At 36.9% G+C, this 15,187-nt stretch overlaps 1 protein-coding gene across 2 annotated transcripts in view; it reads right to left on the bottom strand.

Annotated features, from left to right (window-relative positions):
- Positions 1 to 13,388, bottom strand: part of LOC114295068 (alpha/beta-Hydrolases superfamily protein) — a 29,376-nt gene extending 15,988 nt beyond the window's left edge. The window contains exons 1-6 of one of the 2 annotated variants that reach the window (XM_082874743.1): positions 12,863 to 13,388; positions 12,629 to 12,718; positions 10,572 to 10,633; positions 10,261 to 10,361; positions 9,525 to 9,614; positions 3,480 to 3,602 (exon numbers count right to left, since the gene is read on the bottom strand). In XM_082874743.1, the coding sequence (XP_082730869.1) occupies positions 3,480 to 3,602; positions 9,525 to 9,614; positions 10,261 to 10,361; positions 10,572 to 10,633; positions 12,629 to 12,718; positions 12,863 to 13,116 (720 nt within the window). In that variant the 5' untranslated portion in view covers positions 13,117 to 13,388. The remainder of the gene's footprint in view (positions 1 to 3,479; positions 3,603 to 9,524; positions 9,615 to 10,260; positions 10,362 to 10,571; positions 10,634 to 12,628; positions 12,719 to 12,862) is intronic. The other variant, XM_082874744.1, reaches the window with a different exon arrangement.
- Between the last annotated feature and the right edge of the window lie 1,799 nt (positions 13,389 to 15,187).

The following is a 15,187-nucleotide window of genomic DNA, read 5'->3' as shown; positions in this document are numbered from 1 at the left end:
TCTGGGTGAAGGCCGAGCTCCTTGTAACATCGAACGTACATGATGTCGCAAGAGCTGCCTTGGTCAATCAGGATGCGTTTTACTTGGCACTCCCCAACCTGGAGGGATACTACCAAAGCATCATTATGTGGATGCTGTACCATCTTAAGGTCGGTTTCTGAAAAGGACACAACTGGTCCTTGACGCTCCTCTGCTCGATGTCTCTTCTTCCCGACTTGGTAGACATGTTGCAGGTGCTTCACCTTCTGGGTCTCCCCCCTAATTTCGTTCTCATTGACCTTCGAGTGAATCGCAACCCAAGGTCCTCTGCCTGAGGTTGTGGTGCTGAGGGAGGCGGAGCTGCTGGCGCCTGAGGCAATCTTACTTGTTCTTTCCTTGTCCTAGCCTCATCGATGAGGTCTCTCAGATGGCCTTGCCTCACCAGTTCTTCCAAGTGTGTTTGCAGGGCTCTACAACCCTGAGTCGTGTGCCCATTTTTATTGTGGTAAGCACAATGTCTGCCAACCTTCCTTCCCATAAACTCTCCTGGTGCCTTCACTGGTGTTCTGAAATAGGGTTGGTTCCGAAACCGGTCTAGGACTTTGGGAATCGGGATTCGGAACACAGTTGTTACTGCCTGTGTGGCCCTCAGTTCTGTTTCTTGTTTGCTCGATCCATTGTTACCTCGACCTCGCTTCGGCGAGCCGTTTCCTTTCTCTTGCTTTATCTCCTTAGTCCCCGACATGTCTTCCTCGGCTCTGGCATACTTCTCGATTCTCGCCATGAGCTCTTCCATAATTTTTGACAATGTCTTTGCCAAAGACTTTCGTAGTGGACAGTTATCTTTCAGGCCATTCTTAAAAGATACGACCGCCACCTCTTGATTACATTTGGGTATTCGATTGAACACCTCATAGTATCTTTTTGCATAGGTCCTAAGGCCTTCATCCTTGCTGATCTTCAGAGCCATCAATGCGTCCACCCTTAATGGCTGCAGCTTGTTTGTCACGAACCTGGCCACAAACATCTCGGCCAAGCCTTCCCAAGTCTTCACGCTTCCCTTCGGTAGTTTGTGGAACCAATCTGATGCAATCTCCCCAAAGGATGAAGGGAACACTTTGCAGAGCAACGGCTCGTTCCCACTATACAATGCCATTGAGTTCAAATATAGTCCAACGTGGAAGTTGGGGTTTGACTTACCATCGTATATTTAAAACCTAGGCATACTAAATCTCTTCAGTGCCTCAAACCTGTCTAATTCCACCGAGAATGGTGTCCTCGGCTTATCTGGGAAGGTTACCTCGACGTAGGCATTCTGTTGCTTCCTCTTGAGGTAATCTCTTAAGTCCTCCTTTGTCCGCCCAGGAGCTCGGCTTTCTCCTGCTTTCAATCTTTTTGGTGCGCTATTTTCAGGTTCGTGGTGAGTCCTTTTCGACCCTTCTCCATGAGTTGTGTCGAAGCACAGTGCCTGCCCCTGAACATGCCGATGTCCTTTGGGGTCTGCCTCCTTTGTGCGATGTGTCCTCCGTGATTCTTCTCTTCTTGACTCTCTTCGTCCGACTTCCCTAGAAGGTCGGTGAGAGTATCTTTCACTCCCGTTGTGCTGAGGGGCTATGAGGATTGTTTTCTGCCCTCCCTTCTAGGCATTGGCCGCTGGAATCGGCGTGTCTTGCAGCGGGAACAGTGGCTGCATGACGTTATTTTGAATCATGAAATTGACGACCGACTGTAGGTCTGCCAATTTGTTTGTCATCTCTTTTACCTCTTCGTCTCTCCGCAGGCACCTATCCTTCCATACCTAGAGGTCGTCCTCGTTGTAGTAGCCACTTCGATATGGTTTCTTTGGTGCGTCGCCAGTCTGGCCGACGTCTTTCACTCCGTGATTCTGGTCACGAGTTTCTGCGTTGCACTCGTCTCCTGTGATATCAAGGTCAATAGGTCTCCCACTCCCAGCAGGAGTGTCATTCCCAATCTTTTCCTTCTGTCCGTTACTGGCCATCTATTTTCCTTTCTTTCCCACAGACAGCGCCAAATTGTGTGAGTGATTTTCCGATCACACTGCCCAACTCAGTATTCAGCTGGAGAACACTGGCAGAATAGATGACACTTGGCTAACCTGCAACAGAAAGAGAAGATTTCGGCGATGGTTTGTCCACCCGGGAGCACTCCGACGATCAAGTCAGTATATCTCTCAAAGTTAATCAATAGTGCTAAATTCACTATTCATAACATAAATTGCGTACCTTAGACCCACGGAGGTGCCTCTCTTTTATAGCTAACTCAATCCTTGTCCCAATAGAAGCCTAGCTCTAATGGACTTAGGATTACTGCTAATCTTGAACTCCCAGTAGGATTAGGATAAACCCTCTAAGAGTCTTATCTTTATCCAAACTGAAGTCTTCTCTCATTCTAGGACTTCTTGTGCTTTATCCGTTTATCTCGGATTCCGATATCTTCGAAGGTAACCTCGGCCTCGCTGAGATAACCTCGGCGTCATGACCAGGACACGTGACACCTCGGCTGAAACGTCGGCGTCGCCTTAGCCACGTGTTGATACTCAGAAAATATATCCCCACACATACTAAAGCAAGAATTTCTATATCATACGTAGGAAAAATCCATTAAGCATATTTTCTTTAACTGAAATTGTCTTAAATACTCCGGTTCAGAACTTCACTAGGAATTCATTCTGATCAAGGAATCAAATTCCTTTTTATTCCTGGATTGCCCGGTAGCTTGTCTCAACCAGTTAAAACACCTAAATAGAAGCTTATGTGATGATAGGTGTAACCTGTTGATCAACCTAGACTTATCATAGTACACCTACACTTGATTGAAAAAGATCCTAAAGTCATGGGCAGCCATACAATCAACTAAAGAGTTTCCCCTCGAGTTCAATACAGTGATTGACTTGAACTAGCAAATTAAGAACCTATTCAAGTCCTAACACTAACGGCATATATAGGGAAAGGCTTTGTGGCTGCTCAAAGTATGGGACAAAAGTTGAGGCAAAATTTACTTTGGTTGAAGCCATGAATTCCTTACATGAAGAAGTTTGGAATTCAGTAAATGGGTAAAAGCTGGGACAACGAGCATTAGATGTAATATACTGATTGTCTCAGTCTTGTTTTCAGCTCACAAGGAATAAACAAGGATCTGGCTTATTCTTCTCCATAAAGATGGTTACAGAGTCATTTTTGTGTTGCTATTCTGTGACAACCACAAGCAATTACAGATATAGTAGCTTGGCATATCTCTAGTGCCAAGCTTTTGTTTGGCTACATATTTCAAAATAAGCATGTAAAATCTTTTGGTTTGTACACGTATGTCTAGGTTGATAAGATCCTGTATCTTGATACTTTCTACTATGTTTGGCCATGGTATTCCTGTAGAATATAAAAATGAAAAACTAATGAAATATTTTAAGAGAATAACTTGAAACATTCAAAGTCAAACTCAAATATATGAGGTATGAAACAGATCCAGCAATCACAACATACCAGAATGTTAGCACCGATACTAGTTCCAACAGCAAATAGGGGAGCCTTAGCATATTCATGATGGAGATAATGAATAACTTCCCTTGTATCCTCAGTCCAACCAGCATTGTAAAAGCAATCGGACTGCACAGATTGTGAGCCAGTTGTACACTAATTTTCAGCCAAAGCTAATAACATTCAATTTTAAGGAAATAACTCGCAGACCAATAAACAAACAAGCCAGAAACAAAACTAGTCAGTACCACGTAGCCGGAGATATATTAGACATACCCATCATATTATGTTTTTCATGAGACTCATTTCTAGAAAAGACTTAGAAAATATGAGGAAGAAGAACTCCGAAAATATGAGGAAGAAGGAATATATTTCTGTTATATTCAAAACTTCTTATCTTACAAGACCAAATGACACTCCTTATATAGGAGATATTACAAACATCATTATAACCCATTATATGCCACTTACATATTATATATTACCACTATCTACCACTATCATATTATATACATGCCACTATCTACCACCAACACCACTATCATATTCTATACATGCCACTATCCTTCACCAACACCACTATCATATTATATACATTAACACAAATTTCCAGCATTCCCCCTCAAGCTGGTTTGAAGATATCTTCCATAGCCAGCTTGCTAGTCAGCTTATCAAATTGCTTCTTGTGTAGTCCCTTCGTTAGCACATCAGCTAATTGTTCACCTGTTGGAAGGGTAGGTCATACAGATTATGCCAGCATTGATTTTCTCCTTGATGAAATGTTTATCCACTTCTATATGTTTTGTGCGATCATGTAGAACTGGATTATGAGCTATAGATATAGCTGCTTTGTTGTCACAATAGACCTTCATAGGTGTCGGGTGAGAAAGCTTTAATTCTTCAAGAATTCTTTTAATCCACATTACTTCACAGATTCCATGGGCAACAGCTCTGAACTCTGCTTCTGCACTACTTCTAGCTACCACATTCTGTTTTTTACTCCGCCATGTAACTAGGTTCCCACCTACAAAGGAACAGTATCCGGATGTTGATCTCCTGTCTGTAACACTTCCTGCCCAGTCTGCATCTGTGTATACTTCAACTTGAAGATGCCCATGTTTCTTGAACAGTAAGCCTCTCCCTGGAGTTCCTTTCAAATATCTTAAGATCTTATAAACGGCCTCAAAGTGCTCTGCCCCTGGTGAGTGCATGAACTGACTTACCATGCTGACTGCAAAGGCAATATCAGGCCGCGTATGAGACAAGTAAATCAATTTCCCTACAAGTCGCTGATATTGTTCCCTCTCTTTGACTTCTTCAGCCTTAGCAGCTTGTAACTTCAAGTTAGGCTCGATCGGAGTCTCCACCATCTTACAACCAAGCATACCTGTTTCTCCAAGGAGATCAAGAACATATTTTCTCTGATTAACGAATATACCTTCCTTGGATCTTGCAAATTCCATTCCGAGGAAATACTTGAGGGCTCCCAGATCCTTAATGTGAAATTCTTTTGCGAGTTTCTCTTTGAGGGCTGCTAACTCTGCTTCATCATTACCAGTTAAAATGATGTCATCAACATAAACAATCAAAATTGTAATTTTACTGTTTTTTGAATGTTTATAAAATATTGTGTGATCTGCTTGACTCTGCGAGAAGCCACAACTGATAACTGCCTTCCCAAAGCGTTCAAACCACGCTCTTGGTGATTGTTTGAGTCCGTATAATGACTTGTTCAATCTGCATACTCTGTCGCTTCCAAGTCTCTGCTCAAATCCCGGCGGTAGGCTCATGAACACCTCCTCTTCAAGATCACCATTGAGAAATGCATTTTTAATGTCAAGTTGATGTAGAGGCCAATCTGAATTTACTGCAAGAGATAACAGTACTCTGATGGAATTTATTTTAGCAACAGGAGCAAACGTCTCCTGATAGTCGATCCCATAAGTTTGAGTGAAGCCTTTAGCCACCAGTCTCGCCTTGTATCTCTCAATGCTTCCATCTGCGTTACATTTTATCGTAAACACCCATTTACACCCAACTGTTTTCTTGTCTTTGGGTAGATCAACTATCTCCCAAGTACCACTTCTCCTTAAAGCATTCATCTCCTCCATGACTGCTAATTTCCAATTCGGATCATCCAATGCTTCCTGTATATTCCTTGGAACAAACAAGTGTGAAATCCTAGATGTAAAAGCTCTATGGTTTTTAGACAGTCTTTGATAAGAGAGGTAATTTGCAATAGGATGTTTAATGCAATTTCGGACACCTTTCCTAATTGCTATAGGAACATCAAGGTCGGAAATAGAAAGAATAGGATTACCTAAAATTTCGATGCCAGAACTCGGGTGGACATTCGGGTCATTAGGATGGACATTCGGGTCATTATTCCTCAGATGAAATCGCTTCCTAGTATAAACCTGAAACTCAGGATTTAGATCATTTTGTAGTACTTCTCCCCCTAAACAAGAATCTTCTTGACTAGGCACCATAGAACTTGGTTCTCCTAAGTGATCATTATCAGACAGATGTGGTTTTTGTGTAGGATAAATGACATTGGGGAGCGGGATAGAAATATCCCAAAAACGATCTTCTACTCCACTTGTCTCCCCCTGAAGAGAAGTGTTGGGGAAATAGGATTTTGTTTCCACAAATGACACATCTATACTCACATGAAATTTCTTGGTTTGAGGATCGAAACACTTATACCCCTTTTTGTTTGAGGAATAACCCAAAAAAACACATTTTATAGCACGGGGGTCAAGTTTTGAACGAAATTGACTGGGAACATGAACATAGGCAGTACATCCAAAAATTTTGGCGGGTAAATCAGAAAACAACCTCGTGTCAGGAAAAAAAGTTTTGAGACAATCAAAAGGTGTTTTGTATGTTAACACCTTTGTAGGCATCCTGTTTATCAAATAAGAGGTTGTTAAAATTGCTTCACCCCATAAATATTTAGGAACATGCATGTAAAACATTATAGCACGTGCTACTTCAAGTAGATGTTTATTTTTTCGTTCTGCAATGCCATTTTGTTGAGGGGTATCCCGACATGTAGATTGATGAAAAATCCCCTTTTTTTTCAAAAACTCACCCAACTGCTCATTGAAATATTCTGTTCCATTATCAGAATGTAAAATACCAATTTTGGTTTGAAATTGGTTTTCAATCATATTGTAAAAATTTGTGAATAAATTTTTCACGTCAGATTTTTTATTCATCAAATAAATCCAACATAAGCGGGTATGGTCATCAATAAATGTAACAAACCATTTTTTACCAGAAAGAGTAGTGATTTTAGAAGGGCCCCAAACATCACTATGAATCAAATAAAAAGGTTTGGAAGCCTGGTAAGGTTTTGGCAAATAAGTAGAGCGATGAAATTTTGCAAAAATGCAACTTTCACAATGAAAAGAAGAACAATCAATCCCTTTAAATAATTCTGAAAATAAATGTTTCAGATAAAGAAAACTAGGATGTCCTAGCCTATAGTGCCATAGCATTATTTTTTCTTGAACAGAGATTGAACTAGTACTATTAAAGCTCTGAGCTTTTTTATTACTAACAGGTACTTCATCAAAGTAGTAAAGACCTTCAAGCATCCTAGCACGCCCAATCATCATCCCCGAGTTCTGGTCCTGAAATTCACAATGGGATTCAAAAAATGTAACACGACAATTAGAATCCTTAGATAGTTTACTGACAGACAAAAGGTTACAGGCTAAGTTGGGGACGTGAAGAACAGCATTGAGATTAATTTTCTCAGTTAGTTTAATAAATCCTTTTCCTGCAATAGGTGAAAAACTACCATCGGCTATTCTGATTTTGTCATGACCAGAACAAGGGAAATAGGTACTAAACAAATGGGAAAAACTAGTCATGTGATCGGAGGCACCGGAATCTATGATCCACGGAGAGAAGTTTAGGCAAGAGAAGGCTTTAGGATTTCTACCTGTTTGTGCCAACAAAACACTAGGAGTACCGGATGAGGAGTTGGATTTTATCAGCTTTAAGAGTTGATCAATCTGCTCTTTGTTGAAGGGACCTGAATCGACTTCATTAGCGGTAGGAAAGCCACGATTTTTCTCTCCTTGTTTGCTGCTTTTCCAGTTGACAGGTTTGCCATGGATCTTCCAACACGTTTCGCGTGTATGGCGAGGCTTGTTGCAAAAATCACACCAGACCCGTGGCTTATCATCAAACCTGCGCTGGTAATTTGCAGCCTTGTTGGCCGCAGCATCGCTAATTAAAGCAGAAATTTCAATTGATTCACCAGTACCTTTTTTCTTAAGCATGACGCTCCTTCGGCTCTCTTCCCTTCTGATTTCGGCAAATACTTCGCCAATGGATGGGAGAGGAGGTCTGCCAATAATTCTTCCTCGCACTTCATCGAACTCAATGTTGAGGCCGGCAAGAAACTTGTAAATACGGCTGTCTTCCACAGTTTTCTTGTGGTGGTTGCAGTCGTCAACCGATTTCCATTCGTATGTGTTGAAGATGTCAAGATCCTGCCACAACCTTTTCAACGAATTGAAATATTTGGTGACGGAATCATCTCCTTGACGAATCTCTCCCAACTTCAAAGTTAATTCGAAAACTTGAGATTGATTTCCTAGGTCAGAATACATCTGACTAACATTATCCCACAATTCTTGTGCAGTAGTATAGCACATGTAATTAGAGCTTATATCCTCCTCCATGGAATTGACCAACCATGTCATAACCATGGAGTTTTCAGCGTCCCAACTGTCGAACAGCGGATCATTAACAGCAGGAGCCTTCTTCTCACCAGTGATGTAACCGATCTTTCCTTGCCCACGGATATACATCCGGACAGATTGTGACCAGCGGAGAAAATTATCACCATTTAGGCGGATGGTGGTGATTTGGACAGAGTGAGAGTTGGACGTTTTCACCGGAATGGCAGCGGCAGGGGTTGAAGTGGTTTCGGACGTGACTTCCGACATGGCTATGACGGTTTTAGGGCTGCTGTGTTTTTTGTTGCTCTGATACCAACTTAGAAAATATGAGGGAGAAGAACTCCGAAAATATGAGGAAGAAGGAATATATTTCTGTTATATTCAAAACTTCTTATCTTACAAGACCAAATGACACTCCTTATATAGGAGATATTACAAACATCATTATAACCCATTATATGCCACTTACATATTATATATTACCACTATCTACCACTATCATATTATATACATGCCACTATCTACCACCAACACCACTATCATATTCTATACATGCCACTATCCTTCACCAACACCACTATCATATTATATACATGCCACTATCTACCACCAACACCACTATCATATTCTATACATGCCACTATCCTTCACCAACACCACTATCATATTATATACATTAATACAAATTTCCAGCAAAAAGTGTATGTAATGTTTTTAGTTGTTTTCCATCAAGCTGTTTTAGAATGAGCTGTTGGGGACAGTATAAACCATATCAATTTAAATCTACTGAACAAATCAAAGAGACAAAAGACTCCGCAGAGTCTGCATATTTATATATTCCAAAGCCTCTATTTCAATAGGCAACCACATGAAGTAATTCGTATATGCAGTCATTGCTAAGATGCATCCAATACCTTGTCTTTACATACAACCAATGAATGTGGGGCAAAGGAACGATCACTTAACCAAGAAATCCATGCACACACACATACACACACAGAAGAAATAATAACAAAATAGGGTGAAGTTAGAAAAAACGAAAACTGGGACACCAGGGCTAATCATTTCTTCTAATTTCACCTCAAGTAAAATTAGTTTCCCATCTCACCACAGTGCTAAAAGAAAAAGCCCATAGATATGAACTTAAAAAGTACAGCAAAAATATCATTGCAAAGAGCTTACAATAATTTACTTTTCTGCAGGAGCAAGATGAAAATAATTACAATCAAAGTTTTATGAAGAATGAGTGAAGAATGACTCTCCAGCATGTTAAAAGAAAACGAAACTGCAACATTTGATTATCTCAAACTGGAGAGTGTACGAAAAAACCTTCAACTAACAAAAGACTTACAGTGACAGAAATGCCACCCAATCCTCTGTGGTTGCCAACGACAACGTTCCATCCACGTTTCGCTGTATTGAACGCAATATGCTTTATGTACTGCAATATTGCAAAAATGACAAAAGGTCAACAAAGTTGGATTCTGACTGGTTCTAATTAAGTGAGGCAATATTATTGATCTAACATGTAATCAACAAGTAGAGCAATGTAAACTTCTCTTCCTTTTTACCCAATTTATTGACTTCCAAATCCCTCTTGAATTATCGATTTGAATTTTGAGTTTCAACTATCCTATGTTAAGACTGTAGATCAATTTTTTCACATCTTACCAAAGCAGTATCAAGTGTTTCATAATATCCTAACCAGGGTAGGCACGTGTGGTGTGATATCTTCATACCAGCTTGAGTGAGGATATTCACTCTTTTATTTATATGTTTTGTGTGTATGGAGCATATTTTCATAATATTGATGGAGCAAGTATAAATAAGAGATTCAGGGGAGAGAACCCTAACTCTCTCACTAATATTCTAGTGCCTTTTTTTCTCATCTTTCTTTTGCTTCAGCTACTTCGTATTCTCATTATTGTTCATACACTAGAAACCAACCCATAATAAAGACCAAGTTAACAAAAGCACAGCCATAAGAAAATAACATACTGAAAATTAAATTCCCCAAAACACCATAGCAACATCAGGAGACTTCAAGACATGTATAGGAATAGGTTAACGGTTATAGAAGTACTTACGGGGGAAGTAGAATCACTTGTTAAACCAGGTATCACTACCATAATAGGGGTTGTGTCATCTTTAGAAATAGAACTATTCCTGTATATAGCATCTCCTGAAACTGTGTAATAAATGGGTACATAAGTCAGAGAACATTAAGGTTGACTACATTTGTTAGTCACTAGTCATACATCACTATCATATTGAAAAATATTGTTAATCAACATGCTCATGCAGGCAGCTAATCAATTACATATGCATATACAGCCAGGCACATTGGAACATAAGCTTCTCATGCAACAAACACACTAAGGTTATATTTTTGCATTACCATCGGAACTCATTAGCCAATCCAAAGCAATTGTTCCGCCATCTGATGTATGAAATATCTGTCTGAGAGAACAAACACAAGTACTTGTTAGAAGACAAGCCTAGATTATATTTCAAAGACTAAAGGTGATATTTATACTTTTTAACACTAAGTTGTTCTAAAGATTTGGAAACCGAAAAATAAAAATTAAACACAATGGCACAGAACATCCATGTTGATGCCAGATAGAAGTAGCCCACTAAATTTACAAGAATATCATTTTTTTACAACTGAAATGAGAAAGCAGTATGTAAACAAGAAAGTTGATAAATGAATATTGATTATAAAATAAAACAAATTAAACATGAGAGAAATGTAATTCACAATGTTATCACACACCAGATAATGACCTTGCAATCCTGACCATCTATGAAGCACGGACGCGGACACGGACATGGGACACGGTGATTTCAAAAAAAATGAGAACACGGACACGGCACAGGATACGGCAATTATTATTATTTTTTTAAATTTATTTTTATATATATTTGCTATGTAGCTTAATATTATGTTAACAAATAATCAAAATTAATAAAAACTAATATTAATTCAATATATAAATATATATACATATATTTTTTTTTTGATAAATAATATATATATATATATAAACCATTATATTTGAACAAATTAATGGATTATCCATATTTGTACACGCGTGTCCCCGGCGTGTCTCCAAAGTGTCCCCGGAGTGTCCTAGCAAAAAAAGAAAATAAAATTAAAGGCACATGCCATTTGGCATGTTCCAGCCGTGTTCCCCCCACGTATCCCCGTGTCCCCGGCATGTTCCTGCAAAAAAATAATAAAATTAAAGGGACACATCATTTGACGTGTCTCGTAAGTGTCTCAGGCGTGTCCCCGTGTCCAACAGCGCTACGACGCCTATTTTGAAGTGTCCGTACTTCATAGTTGACCATATTAGTGATTGACTATTGATGCTCCATATCAGTGAAAAGGATAAAAGAAAATCCTAACAAAAGCTTCAATGTGTCTTCCATGAATGAGCATCTTCTTTTCCTTCTGAAACCATACATATCGACGTGCATGGCAGTCCCCAAAACTAATGGAAAAGGTACATTTTGGATTTGATGGTTTTGGGTTTGAGTTCTAGGGTATCCTTCTTGTACTCGGTGTCTGTTTTTGTGAGGTGAGATGGTTTCACTCTAACTTTTTCTCTATAGGAAACAATCAGAGGGTGAGAACGTTATTGGGAAACTAAAGAAATTTAGAGTGAGATAGAAAACTTAAAGTGCCTATCGAGATTTCAAAAATTGATTTATGAAATGAGAACATGCATTAGTTGGTTTCCTCATTGATAAGAGATTATATTTCCATCATCTTAACCAAAAAGCTACGAAATTATGGAAGATAATTCTTGATGATGTTACTCTCGAAAGTTTGAACTGTGTACATACCTAGTGTTACTAGTACACCTTTGTACCTTGATGCGTATACTCGATCTGATAATCGATTTACCTTCGCAAAGGTTTGTGTTGTAACCCAATATAATTTGAACATGCCAAAGTCTTTTCCATTGAATTCAAGCTATGGCAATCCTTATGAGATCTGAGTGAAAGTTGCATGGAAACCTCAAAAGTGAGATGAATGTAAGGCTTTTGGTCATAACATAATATCTTCTCCTTTGTTATAGTTTATGTCATTCCTAAAATAAGAGTACTGTTGTAATTTCTCGCACTATTTAACATAAATAAATGTGTATTCTAACTCCTTGATATGTTACCAGCAACTCCTTGATATGTGTATTCTCGCACTATTACCAGCAACGCATTGATATGTTTACTTTCATATAATTTCCTCCATTGACTTTCTTCCTTTATTATTCCCCTCTTCAATTCTCCCCTTTCAGCATAACCAGACCAATACTAAAAACTCCTTATGTAAAAATTTCAAATTGGGCAAAGCTGTTTTCAAAAGTGATTCAATAAACAACTATTACAATGTGATTAAACTTGTTAAAAAAAAAACACAAAATTTAGACCAGAAAAACAACTCCTCACCTTCTGTAGCAAAAAGCAGGAGGCCTTCCAAAGAAATTCAAGAAAGTAGTCTGAATATGAGGACTCGAGAGCCACGGCGTCGTCAAATACCTTCCCATTTCAAGTACCAACACACCAATTCATGACAACCCAAATCATCAAATTCACAACCATGAAAATTGAAATTGGGCACCATCCCATTACTACCCAAATCACAGAAAACCAAAAACAAAAACAATTTTAACAATTAGATACCTTCCGTGAAGAATTCGACACTTGGAGGCAACGCCTTGATAAATCTCGGAGCAAGAATTGTACGTCAGAGTCACCGGACTTCCTCGGAATACAAGATCTTCAAAGAAATGGAACTCCAAGAAATTGTACAAAAAAACAACACCGACAATCAAAAGACCCAATGCGTAATGCGAAATGGGTATCATCGTGGTGGCCTTGAAGAGCAGAGTGTAGGGATTTTCCGATGCGGGCGTTGATGATTCGAGGGAATCCATGGAAAGGGAAGACAAAATCCGGAGAGAACAAAACTGAACTGAAAATTGTCGTGGGTTGGTTTTTAGGTGAGCGAATTGTGAAGAAATGGTGCATGAGGGAAGAGGAGGTAGATGAGAAAAAAGCTGCGAAGAGAATGGGAGTGTGTGTGTATGTGTGTGAGCCGGACACAGCTCCACGTCAACCGCGAATTCAATTCTCAGTGAAACCAGGCTCGCGCGCTCCACAGTGCGCGTAGGCGTAGCTACCAACGCTACCAAAAAAAAAAAAAAATTATCAGTTGGTTTCAATTTTCAGAATTGACTTTGTAGAATTTTTTTTTTTTCGTATTTTTTTTATTGAATTTTTTTAATTTTTTAATTATTTTTTTAATTTTTAGACAAATTTAACATAAATATACATAAAAAGTATAATATTTATGAAAAAAATATTTAAAAAATTTACTAAATACCAATATATATATACGAAAATTCAGTACGTTATTCATATTTTTATATATTTATTAATTTTTCTTCACAAATATTTTACTAGTTAGATAAATTTAAATAATGTGTATATAAAAAAATAAAAAATTATTATTAAATTTTCAAAAATATTCACTAAAAATAAAAAAAATACGAAAAATAAAAAACTTAATTTTTTGAAAACTGAATTCAGAAAATTGAAACCAAACACATTGATTGGTTTCAATTTTCTAAAAATTGATTTTTTTTTTTGTTTTTTTATTTCTTTTGTTTTTAATGAATATTTTTAAAATTTTAAATAATTTTTTACTTTTTTAAGATGCACATAAATTATATAGTAAAATATTGTGAAAAAATATTTTAAAAGATTAATAAATACATAAAAATATTAAAAAAAATATTAAATTTTCATTTTTTTTGTATTTTTAGTATTTAGTGAATTTTTTTTTAAAAAAAATTCACAAATATTATACTTTTTAAGTGTATTTATGTTAGATTTGTCCAAATATTAAAAAAATTGATAAAAATATTAAAAAAATTAGTGAAAACTAAAAAATTATGAAAAATGAAAAAAATTAAATTTGCTAAATAATAAATTCTGAAAATGAAAATCAAACAGAATGTCATTTTTTAATCTTCCTGTTTTTTTTTCGTCTGGAAATTCTATTTCCTTACCATTATTTATTTATATCAATATACATCATCTACTCACTATTTATTCAGGGGTCACTTAGAAAAAGGCTTTTGTTTGTCACTTTTTATATGAAATTAAAAAAAAAAAATTTAATATATTTGAGATGAATTTTTATTTTTTTTTAAAAAAATGTACAAAAAATAGAATGAATGGAAAAGAATTTTTGACTTTTTAATATTTTTTGACTTTTTAACCCTTTTTTTTATATTTTCTGACATTTAGGCTATAATGCCACACAAAAATTGAATGAGTTGATTTTTTCTCAATATACACGGTTAAATTTTATGTAATACCATATTTCCCTCATCTTCTTTAACAAATCTTAACTCTCACAACCGCCACCACCGGTTGTTGCCCACTCCTCAACCCAATGCAGACTCAGAAATTTTTATAGATAAGATTACTTCACAAATTTAAGTTCTACAAATTTTATAAAATAAATAAATAAGTTAAACAACATTCACTCTCTTTAGTTTTAGGGAGTTTTTAAATTTTTTGTGTTTTGTTGTCTTTAAATTTTTTTCTCTCCATATTTTAGTCATTTATTTACATGTACCTTGTACTAAAAAGTAAAATATTTATAAAAAGTATAAGAAAATTTATATTTTTTTATATTTAGTGAATTTTTTAAATAATTTTTCATAAATATTTTATTTTTTAAATGTATCCAAATTAAGTGAACTAAAAAGTAAAATAATTTGTTAAAAAAATTTAAAAACTTCACTAAACACAAAAAATAAAATAATTAGAAAATATTTTTAAAAACTGTTATCTATAGAGTGATTTAAAGTTCTAAATCGTAGGTTTCTAATGGTTGTGGTCCTTATTTGGTGGGGTTTCTTAGTTTTTTAATAGGATTAAACTATGTCAAATAAAATATTAACATCGGGGTGTTTGGGTAGGAAATTTTTTGGG

This window comes from Camellia sinensis, chromosome 6 (assembly GCF_055761805.1).
Source record: "Camellia sinensis isolate YWXY chromosome 6, ASM5576180v1, whole genome shotgun sequence".
Lineage (NCBI taxonomy): Eukaryota > Viridiplantae > Streptophyta > Magnoliopsida > Ericales > Theaceae > Camellia > Camellia sinensis.
Note: the sequence above shows the minus strand (reverse complement) of the source record. Positions and strands in the feature narration are given on the sequence as shown.